Source organism: Convolutriloba macropyga, chromosome 3 (assembly GCF_964194025.1).
Source record: "Convolutriloba macropyga chromosome 3, txConMacr16.3, whole genome shotgun sequence".
Taxonomy (NCBI): domain Eukaryota; kingdom Metazoa; phylum Xenacoelomorpha; order Acoela; family Convolutidae; genus Convolutriloba; species Convolutriloba macropyga.
This window is the reverse complement of record NC_134470.1, coordinates 20,919,614-20,931,236: the sequence shown is the minus strand read 5'-3', so window position 1 is coordinate 20,931,236 and position 11,623 is coordinate 20,919,614. Positions and strand designations below refer to the sequence as shown.

Below are 11,623 nucleotides of genomic sequence, written 5' to 3'. Positions count from 1 at the left end.
ATAATGATAGATTTTACATGGAGAGACTTTCTTTTATTATCTGCGACTTTTATTTGCGTGTTAGCAACGATTCAGAACGTGCGCAACTTCTTCGCAAACGTGGCCAGAATTGAGTCAGGAAATGGGAAGGATTTCGACATATACTACATTCCTATACAGGGAATTGTTTCCTTTTTCTAAATAAATTTTTCCAAAAATACATTTTTATCATTTTCAGCCTTCGAAACTGAGACTGAATGGATACAAAATTATCCACACATTTTTTTCCATTATATTCCATATTTTACGCAAAAAAATGGTATAATATATTAGGAAAATAAAGAAAATGTTTTAAAGTCTTAACAAGATCAAGAAGAATTTATGAAGTGGTCTTACAAGATAAATGCTCTATCATACTAGATGATTCTCTCATCAGTTCTTTCAAACTATTACTAAGTTTAATTAATAATGAATATGACTTAATAATGGTATGCTAATTTTGCGCGGCTGTGTAAGATCTTTCAAGGTATAGAGTAATTCGTTCTGTAAATTGAGTACGAAATGTTACTAAATTTTGTGGCGAATTTTCGGGAGAAAGTAATTAAGAATAAACTAAATGGAACCTTTGTTTTTTTAATTCATAATCATTTGTTTCAGGACTATACCAGGACATGTATGACCTGGATTAAAACTTGACTTAACTTAGCAAAATCTTGGCATATGTAAACTAACCATTTTGAGTGTACATGCTAGATGAGACATATTTTAGTGACATTGTTTCTTTCAAGGTTTGCAAAAAAATCTTGCAAGATTTGCACATATTAGGGACGTTTTCTTAGCATTTAGCGTTTCCAGATATCAAGATATGTAAACTTCTAGTATTAGTGGATTCTCAAATAGTACCCAAAAACAAAGTTTGCATCTGAATTTGAATAGTTTTGTTAATGGCAAACACAAATAAAAAACATAGGTTTGTCTAGTAGACGTTGTAGGATATATTTCACTTTTTCAAAGAGGAATTACGCACGAAAGTCTGGACATGAACGCACGAAAGTCTGGACATAGGCAACTTCCGTCTGGGACGGTCTGGACATAGGTACTTTCCGTCTGGGACGGTCTGGACATACTTGCTTCCGTCTGGGACCTCAACCTGGGAATTGATCACTTAAAAAAGGAAACAGATTGTTGTTCAGATCGCACTGATTATTTCAAGCTGCAGTGTTCTGTACAAGTCAGTGGCCGAGTTGTTTAGTATTCCTTTGATGCCAGGATGTAATGAGAGTTTGTTCATATTCAACACTTCAGTTGTGGGCGGATGTTATCTCCAGATTGCAATCAGCTGGCTAGAAGTCACCTGTGAGTTTGCATTTTTTGTACATTTTCTATTATAGATCTTCAAAACTTTGTAATGTGAGCAATCGATACTTTCAAAATAAGTATATTGAACGGCAAAAGGAAAACAAATTTTTACAACATTGATACCGTACACTAGTCCTATGAAAGTCAGTTAAAACTAAACGTTCACCTGCTAAAATATCCTTTGATTTTAGAGTCCTTCTCAATGCTTATAAACAAAATTATGTGGACCTGGAGGAGAGAAGTAGAGATTTCACGTGATAAAAATTAATCTCGTAACATTTTACATGCAAGCGCTTTGTTTTATTAGATTAAACTAAAAAAAAAAATGCTGATTTTAGTTCTTAGACAATAAAAAAATCTCATTTTCATCTGCTACTATCATCATAACGCAAAATTCCATCAGATAGCTGTTTTTCGCTAGATCTTGAAAATTTTCAAGTACAAGAGGATTGTAGTCGAGCCGAATGCTATCTTGCAAGATGTTCTAATCATTTGGCCAGATTTTTTAACGCAGCATTCTCTTAAAAAAATAACCAGAAGACTCTAGAAACGACCCTAAGAAAAATATAGATGAATCGTAGCCCAAAACTAACTGAAAAAACTATTAACTTCATTGTACCATTTGAAACAACAAACCTAATTAACAAATTAACAGGGAAGAAGCAAATTATAAAATTTTTTGCTCGGAAACTTTTCATTCCATAAGTTGCAACTCCATTTGCATTGTTTGCAATGTATTGTCTTTTATGATTTAATTGGGTTGAGAAAAAAATCAGGTGATGCGAAAACATAACCAACGATACGTACCAAAAAAGAATGGAATAAAATCGAGAAAACAGAACAGAATTAAAGGACGAAATCTAAAAAATCACTGAAATTATTTAATATTCTCTAAAAAAAGTGATGTCTCAATTACTGCTCTCAACGTACTCAAAATTCAGTCCCTGTTTATTCACTGAGCAATAAAATGACACCCAATCCCACGGGAAACACTTAAAACTTCAGCAAGAAGTAAAAAGTACAAAATATGCAAATTTGATATGTTTAAATTTGGAAAATATGTGCTATCAATTCTTCAATTGATTTCACTTACTAATAATAACCATACCGCTAACCCCATATAAACAATTCGACATGACAAAATATTCCAAAAGGCAAAAAAACAGAAGAATTAGGCGAAAAATTTCAAAAAACAGCAAAACAAAGCAAAAAAATTGTTCAACCCATCAGCCCATTTTCTTCTACTATAAAAACTTAAATTGATTTCAAAAAACTTAAAAGGTCACGAATATCAACATAAAAACTAATTGCAATCCAAAAAATTACCCTAGAAACTAAAAGTTTGAAAAAGTGTGCAAATCGCAAAGCTTTATAATTCACGGAAAAATCTCTGCTTAGCTATGGGTTGAAAATGAGACTAAGTGCAGTCTAAATACACACATAGCGGTTAATTGGTGTGCCATTTTATTGGGTATCTCCAAGCAGTTGTTTGCCAGGAATTCGTTTCCTAGATCATGAGGATAAGTTAACAAATGTTCAGTTTCAGTCTTGCTCATACAATAAAACATTAATCAGTTCCAGGGAAAATTGTTATTAGCAGTTTGCCTTACGATCGTCGCGCACTTAACAATTATCCATGTGTAAATTCCCTATGGAGTCAAGCTGATATGGGAATAAAATTTGGTTGAGAATTTGATCCAAATTGTCCAGATTTTATTTTTTGTTTTGTTTTAGGGAACAGTAAACAAATTGTAGTAACAACCAATCAAAAGAAAGTGTTGGGCATCTACCTCCTCATCAGCTTCGTAGAGCTCATTGTTTCTATTATGACAAATTACCACCCCCAAATAGAACCCGACCCCCACTGTAACTTCATGCTGATGCGGAGAGCGAACGCCTACTTAGTTGTGAAGGAGTTCGAATTGTTACTACTGGGCGCCGCCATCTTTCTTTTCAGCTCTCTGAGGGCGCCATGGAAGCTGTGGCATATGAACAGACACAGGGTGTACTTCATGGTAGTACCAGGAGTGGTTGACCTCAGGACTCACTTTAGGCATTGCCTGTTTCCTCATTATTTCGAAATAATTGATTAAGTTTCCTAACTCACAAAGACCACTTCACAGATTGCAAAAAATTCAGCATGAAGCAATTTACAAAATCCTATCCTGATAAAAAAACGAGGTTATGTATACATGGAAAGCACGAAAGTCTTGAGATATGCAATTTTGAACGCACGAAAGTCTTCAGGACATAAGTAGTTTCCATTTGAGACCTCAATCTGGGTAGTGATTGAATCGAATAAAATTGCGTGGGAAATATTAAAAAAATTGAGGAAACAGCGATGCTCTCCCTTCAGAATGCTGATTCGTGAGTCTATAATTGGGTTTGTCGTTTGCTCAGCATTTACAACCCGAATATATCTGTTCTCGCTCAAGAGAGAGACGACCGAATCTGTCAATCAGACCGACAATGTTCTAACTACATTTATTTGGCAATTTATTGCTGTCTCTTTTTATAGATTCTAACTCTTAGAATGAATTCTGTTCCTAATTAATGTTGTTTGTTGTTATTAGCGAAATTTAAAAAATGTTAATTAATGTATGCGTGTCTCTAACACATCTGTATTTGTATTTTTGATATCCCTCAAACGATTATTATTGTAATTGTTGTTCCGACACCTCTTGAGGGGGGAGGAACTATATACTCAACTGGGTTTTTTTTCTGACAATTTGGACCGATCGATATATTCATAGTAGAGACTTGTAAGTGGTGCCATTAAAAAGCCCGACCAGCGTAGAATATGGAATTGAAAAGATTTTTTTGAATTTCGTTTTTTACAGGGAGTTATCGAGGTTTAAATTTTTGAACGAAAAGGGAAAGTTTCGTTGTTTTTATTCACATTTTCCGGAATTTTTGCCTAAAAATTTGTCAGTTTTGCTAAAATATGAAAAGTTGTTATCAATGAAACTGTTGATTGATTTTTAGAGACAAATAAAACTTATTGACTATTTTGATTTGATTTTTTCGGTTAAAGTTTTGGCAAAATATTTCAAAATTCAGACTTTTTCATCAAAAATGACCTAGATAATCTCTTTAGTCAACTTTGATCAAATTTGCCCAAAGTACACACACAGAACAACTAACACAATCGTTGCAAACTAAAAAGCGAACTAATCCTACTTTATTTTTCTTTGAGACGAGTCGGGAGATAAATTTTCGCCGTTTTCTGCTAACTTTACTCTATTATTATCAAAAACACAGCATTTATATTTGATCTTATAACTAACAAATTATCTAGATCTAAAAAATTCCGAACAATTGAGTGTTCTTAATGGACTAAGAGAAATAGCGCGGCTGGTTTTGGTCAAATCTTGGACTGTTACAACCCGGAAATAATTCAGATTGTAATCAGTCTTCTATTCAAACGCTCGACTTTTTTAATGATAATTAGAGAACAGAGCAAATCAAAGGTCAATGTTGATAGGTTCAATGGGCTTCCTAAGCAGCTGCATTTTTTTGTTTCTAGTCTTTTTACTCGATAGATTGTGTTTGTTTTGACTTTTAAGAAATTTTCATTTTTAGATAAACAATGGCTCATTGAACCTTGCCACTATTTTTCTTCTAACTTGGTCAACTTGTAGCATAGTGTCAGCAAAGAAATGCTGCTACTTCCTTTTTTTTCTTCTGAATTATAACCTGATTTTTTGCTGTTTTATCTGTCAAGTTACGGTTTTTGGCGCTGATACTACTACATTTTTTCTATTTATAAGCATTGGCCCAATTTCACGTCTTTTTTCTCGTTTTGTCACATTATCACATTATTATAAATTCACATATTACATTTTTGACGTTCAAAATAAGACCTTATTGAACATATAAAAGTCTTTAAAAGCATATGTTTTGGTTTAAACAGCTTCGACACCCCTTTCTCGAAGAACTAAATTGAGTTTTTCACATTTGTCTTTTTTTGCAGTGTTTACTTTGTCTTTTTAATCCTTTAAATTCTTTTGAAAAATGACAGGTCCTATCGGTTTTTGTGAAGGAAAAAATAAGCTAATGTTCTGATTTGAGTAGATAGCTGATGGCTTTGATGACTTTGAAATCATTCGTTTTCAGAAAATAAAGACTTTTTAACTTCGAATTTTTGTTCATTTTGTCAGTTTTTTACCCAGTCCTGTCGATTAAAGGTCAAATATGATGTTATTGTCCTCAATAAAAGTGCAACTGTACAAAATCTAATTTTTTAAAAAGTTATCATTTTGAATGTACTGGCTTCGACGCGGTTTTTTTTGCAGAAAAAGTATTCCATTTTTTTTATTTTGTCTATTTTTGACGTTCTTTTTCTAGACGCTAGACACATTTTTTTAATTACAGGTCTCAGGCGCTTTCTTTGGACAATTCTAAGAACCTATTTGATTATTTTTTTGTAGCTAATGGCTTTCATGGATTTAAAACTAATTGTTTCCGAAAAATACAAGAGATTATTTAATTTTGCTGTTTTTCTCTTTTTTATTGTCTACTTGTTTCCTATTCGCATTATTGAGAGGTTGAAAACCACATTTTTGAGATTCGGGGAAAAATCAATTGAACATTTTTGTGGTGCAAAATTTAGCTTAACGGCTTCGAAAACGTTTTCTCGCAAGTTCTAATTGAGTTTATTGTTTGTTGTCTCTATTTGTTTTTCTTTTTGTAACCGCATAAAAAATTGAATGTTTTTAATTAATTGTTGCCGAGCCTCATTATAGAGTGGTCCCAGATCTTTTCTAGTGAAGTACAGTTTTTCTATTTAGTTTCAGTTTTATGTGACGCTGTTTTAACTTGTTGATAAGTTTTTTTTTAAAAAATTGGACATAAAGTTTTGGTTATAATTAATGTTGGTTGTTTCTTTTGTTGTTTGTCTTGACTTACTTTCTCAACAGTGGCTGATTTCATCAATCTAATGCGGCATTTTTTTTACTCCACTGAGTTATCTGCGTTTTAGGTGATCGTTTTGTTCATACACATTTCTTTTTGAAAAATACTCTTCCTCATTTGGCAGACATTTTTGCCAAAAATGGGGATTAGCGAGGTCGGAACTTCATGTGAGAACGCACATTGCTGAGTCTCCTTCTTCTCCGTAGAAAATTTAATCATGGGTGGAGGAGTCATTGACAAAGCCCGTCCAGTTTTAAAAGAGGGAAATGCGGTTACAGTCGCAATAATTTTTGCTCAGTATGCTTTTTTTCGTTGTTTCAACCCACCGAAAATTTTTACTTTATGCTATCCTTAAGTTTGCTGTATGCTATCTTGGCTTTTTGTTCTTACAATTTTCGCCACTTCTTACTTTGTTTGCTGAGAGATACAAAAGTGGTACCAACGAAAAACTTGTAAAAGTGCTTCAACGGAATACTTAATTGATCAGAGAGAATTTTGTTATTTTTGTGTTTTCCAAGTAAAACAAAACTTGAAGTTTTTGAACCAAATTTTCTACTGTTTGCAATTAAGCTTTTTTCATTTATTAAAACACTCCTGGTCTGCAGTGCCAAAAGTCAAAAAGCCAGAAGTTCTTATATACTTAGCCAGAAGTTGACTCCCATGAGTTTCAGTTATTTTGAAACGTGCACGTTTGGCGTTTCACTACGACATTCTGGCTTCACATCTCGAACCGTTTCGCGGTTCTTGACAAATGACAGAAGTTCTCAGTTACTTCAAGCAGAGTCACCTAACCTATACTTATAAATTGGTATAGGTTAGGTGACCTATACTCGTAAATACAAGAACCCAAAGTTTTTTAAGGTGGCGTGATAGCCGAGAGGTAAGGTGTGTGATTCACACGCCAACGATTGAGAGATCAATCCCCTGCCTCAGTGAAGCTCTCTGTATGAGTATGAGCTCTTACATAACCATAGCTTCAGGTTGACCATAGCCTGACCAATGCTGGCTGCAATGATGGTACCACGTCAAAGTTTCAGACGCAAAAAAAGTGACAATAGTCACCAAAAAAGAGCAATGCTGCTCATAAAAAGAACAGGTTGAAATGTGGGGAATAATAAGAAAAAGGCAGCTGAGAACAGGCCGCTGTGGCGTAATGCTGTTCCACTGCGATTACGCCGAAACAATTTGTTTTAAGGTCACTTTTAAAATGCGTGCTGCTTTTTTCGCAGTTAATGTTCCAACCCCTCTTGAGGGAGGAGGAACTATATACTCAAATGGGTTTTTTTTGTTCAGTCAATTTTGGCCGATAGATATATTCATCGTAGAGACTTGAGACTGGTATCATTAAAAAGCTTGTCCAGCGTAGAATATGGATTTAAAAAGATTTTTTTGATTTTCGTTTTTGACAGGGAGATATCGAGTTTTAAACTTTCGAGAAAATAGAGTGAATTCAGTTGATTTCATTCACCTCTTCGGAATTTTTGACTAAAATTTTGCCAATTTTGATAAAAGTTAACAAAATTTTTCAAGAAAATGTTCTTGATATTGCGATTAAAGACCAAATATATTGTCGGCTATTTTCATTGAATTTTTTTGGTCACAAATTCCGGCTAAAGATTTCACAAAATTCAGATTTTTTCATCAAAAACAGCTCGAAATAAGTTTCTTTTGTCCACTCTTATTAAATTTGCAGGAAGTGCGCATCCAACACCACTAACACAATCTTTGTAGACTAAAAAGGGGGCTAAATTTACTTCAATTCCGTTGAGAATGCTCTGTAAATAAAAATTTGCCGTTTTTTGCTAACTTTATTCGTTGATTATCAAAAACGCAGCATTTATTTTCGATTTTTTCACTAACAAAATATCTATATCAATGACATTCCAAAAATTAAATAGTCCTAATGGACAATCAGCATTAGCAGGACTAGTTCTGTACCAACCTTGGACAGTTACAATCCAAAAATAATTCGGATTGTCGTCAGTCAGTTTTTTTTAAAAAAAAAAAGTTCGATCTTTTTTTATATTAATTAAATAACAGAACATTTGAAATCAAAGCTCACTAGTGATAATTCCTTGTGCCTTCCTAATTAGCCCGAAGTTAATTTCTTTAGTTGATTGCTCGAAAACTTATGGTCGTTTTGGATTTTAAAACACTTGATTTTTAAATAAAAAAAGGCTTATTGAACTTTGCCTCCGTTTTTCTCTTAATTTGGTCAACTTGTAGCTTAGTGTCAGCAATCAAAGAGTGCTTCTTCTTTCTGCTGAAATCAAACTTAGTCTTTATTGCGGTTTTACGCCTTAAGTTATAGTGTTCTGGCTTTGATACTACTAGATTTCACATTTTTTTTTAATATTTAGGTATTTGCCCATTTTTCATGTTTTCTAGTTTTGTCAAATTATCACGTTTTTGCCTGTTCATATATAACATTTTTCGCCGAATAAAGCAAAATTAATAATATTTAAATCCTGAACGATATTGATTGGGGTTTTCTACCGCTTCGACAGTACTTTCTCGAAGAATTTAATTGAAATTATTAATTGTGTCTTTAACTATCGTTTTTACTTTGTCTTTTTAGTCGTATTTAATTTCCTGTATAATGACCTGGTTTGATTGGCTTTTCTTGGAAGAGTAGATGAGCCGATGTTCTGATATTAGAAGATAGATAATGGCTTTCATGACTTTGAAAAAAATTGTCTTCCAAAATAAAAAAAAACATTTCAACTTAGCAATTTGGTTCAATTTATTGTTTGTTTGTTACCTGATCTCGTTAATTAAAGGCTAAAGATGACATTATTTTTGTCAAGGGAAGGTGTCAAAATGGATTGTTGTCACAAAATCTATTGTTTTTAAAGAATTCGTTATGACTTTACTGGCTTCGACACGGTTTTTTCACAAAAATAAGTCAATTAATTTTTTATTTTTGTCATATTTGACGTTCTTTTTGTAGACGTAAGACATGTTCTGGATAATTGCAGGTCTTGAGGGCTTCCTTTGGAAGAATAAACGAACAAATTCAATTTTTTCGTTTTGTAATTAATGGCTTTCATGTCTTTGGACATAAATTCTTTTCGAAAGAAACAAGTATTACATAATTTTGCATCTTTTTCTTTTTTGTCTAATTGTCGCTTATTCTCCTTAATGGGCGGTCACTTAATACATCATTGATGTTCGACGAAGGTAAAATCGAACATATTTTGGGGGCCAAAGTATGGCTTTACGACTTCCAAATCATTTTCTGGCAAGTTTTCATTGATTTTTAGTTTGCTGTCTTTTTGTTGTTCTTTTTGTAACTGCATAAAAAATTGAATACCAAGAGTTCTTAATTCCCTTTTATAGAAACTTTGGTAATTGTAATTGATTCCTAATGGTTTTCATTATTTTGAAATTAATTGTTTTTTTTTAAAATTCAGCGAATTTTCTAACTTTAAAGTTTCTGTTCTTTTATGTCTAATTGATACGAAGCTTTATTATGAACTGGTGAATAACCAATTTTTTTCTGGTGAGTTACAAGTTATTTTGTTTATTGTCAGTTTTATCTGACGCTATTTTGACTTTGTTATTAAGTTTTGTTTTTTAAAATGGACATAAATTTTTTGATGTAATTAATGTTTGTTGTTGTTGTTTGATTTTGCCGTTCGTCTTCGCTCGCTTTCTTAATATCGGTATATCTTATCAATCTAATGCATCATTTTTTTCTCCACTGAGTTATTTGCTTTGGAGGCTATCTTTTCGTTCATACACATTTTTTTTGAAAAATACTTGAATTTTTTGTTTTTCTATCTGTTCCTCATTTGGTAGACAATTATGCCTAAATTGTGGATGAGCTGGGTCGGAACCTTATGTGCGATAGCACATTACCGAACCGCCTTGTTATTTTTACAAATCAAAACTTTTGAGAGGGGGATTAATTTCTGCGCAATTGCTGTCGTCAAATATGGAGCTAATACATGTATATAATTAGTTCTCTATATCATCATACATGATCTGTATACCAATCTGTAAATCATGATATCTTTTTGGCTGAAGACTGAACTGAATCGGACTGAACTCACGGTTTCTTATCAACATGAGAAGTCTCATAGATGAGCAAAGGAGGTGAGAAAAGAAACAAAAAGCGCAGCTGTAATTTTTGCTGTTTAAGTCATCGATATCAATAGATGCTAATGAAGACCCACAAATACGAGACCTGAAATTAAAAACAGTCGGAACCTCTGTAGAGAATCCAAATCTAATAAAAACGGATTAATTATCTGAAAAATTGTCTTCTCAAATTGCGACTCCAAAACAATTATTGACAAAAGAACGTGCAATAAAGGGAGTTTCCATTCAACAATTGACAACCAACTGAGAGATAGATCGACAGAAAAACCGAGAAAAGAAAGTAAAAAAAAGAAAATCAGAATTGTTCATTTTTACAAAAATTTCAAAAAATGCTAGCGCTGTACTTTGCATCGATTGTTCTGAAAATTCTCCGAAGATTCTTCTGCTCGGGCAATGACGCGCCAAATTATTTAGCGCCATACTAAACAATAACTTAAAAAAGGGGGAAACAACAGAAAATCTCAAATATACTAACAAACGTGTGTCGCTTATTTCGGTGAAAACAGTCCCGTAGGACTTTGAATCGTCACTACCTAGTAGCATTACTTGTTGAATAGCTGTGATTAAATAGTAAACATAGTAAACAAGAAAAATGATTGTAAAGCTTAAAATGACAAAACATAGGCAAAAAGCTTAATAACATAAGAATGGGCCGAAATTCGATTAAAATAACTCCATTTTCTTTAACAATACACCTAAAAAATAAAAGCAATCGAATCGAAAGTTCACCATAGCCATTAGAAGACAAAACTAATAAAAAAACTCCCCAAATTTTATGAAATATTGAAAGATATTACAAAAACTGATAAAAAAACATCCAAGTTGACAAAATTGCTAAAAATATTTCAAAATTGCATCCAGAGAAGACATTTTTCCATGGATCTGGTAACGCTATTTGGTCACGTAATTGTCGTGTTTGAGGAAGACTTGGATCCGTCACAATGCAAAGCTGCTAAATAAAATCACATTGACAAAATGAAGTTTCGTAGTTGTGCGATTTAATTCGAAAGGAAAGAAAATTGTCATCAGCAATCAGAAAATGGTTTTATTACCAAAAAATTGGAACTCTCGCTTCCTGCTCAAATTTGGCTCGATATTTATGCATATTTGGAGTCGAACCAAAATGATCTCTTTAATAGTGAACTTTTTCATAGTTACCAGTTTTTTCCTCAAACTTTAACTAGAACTTAAACTGTCGAATGAACAGACAAACAGATAAATACATTTCCAAGGTCGTTTTGAGGCATTCTGAAGTTTCATTAATAAA

The 11,623-nt window shown here is 32.9% G+C and overlaps 1 protein-coding gene across 1 annotated transcript; it reads left to right on the top strand.

The window, feature by feature from the left end:
• The first annotated feature begins 1,178 nt into the window (after window positions 1-1,178).
• Window positions 1,179-3,962, top strand: LOC142336938 (uncharacterized). The gene is made up of 3 exons (XM_075385928.1): window positions 1,179-1,335; window positions 3,073-3,391; window positions 3,695-3,962. The coding sequence occupies exons 1-3, from the start codon at window positions 1,242-1,244 to the stop codon at window positions 3,861-3,863; spliced, it is 582 nt and encodes a 193-aa protein (XP_075242043.1). The 5' UTR covers window positions 1,179-1,241; the 3' UTR covers window positions 3,864-3,962.
• Window positions 3,963-11,623: the final 7,661 nt, after the last annotated feature.

Bases quoted from the DNA above. Each gene is read 5' to 3' on its own strand.
- LOC142336938 (XM_075385928.1), top strand. From the start codon at position 1,242: ATGCCAGGATGTAATGAGAGTTTGTTCATATTCAACACTTCAGTTGTG. The intron at 1,336-3,072 runs GTGAGTTTGCAT...GTTTTGTTTTAG, and splicing joins CAGCTGGCTAGAAGTCACCT to GGAACAGTAAACAAATTGTA. The intron at 3,392-3,694 runs GCATTGCCTGTT...CTCTCCCTTCAG, and splicing joins GACCTCAGGACTCACTTTAG to AATGCTGATTCGTGAGTCTA.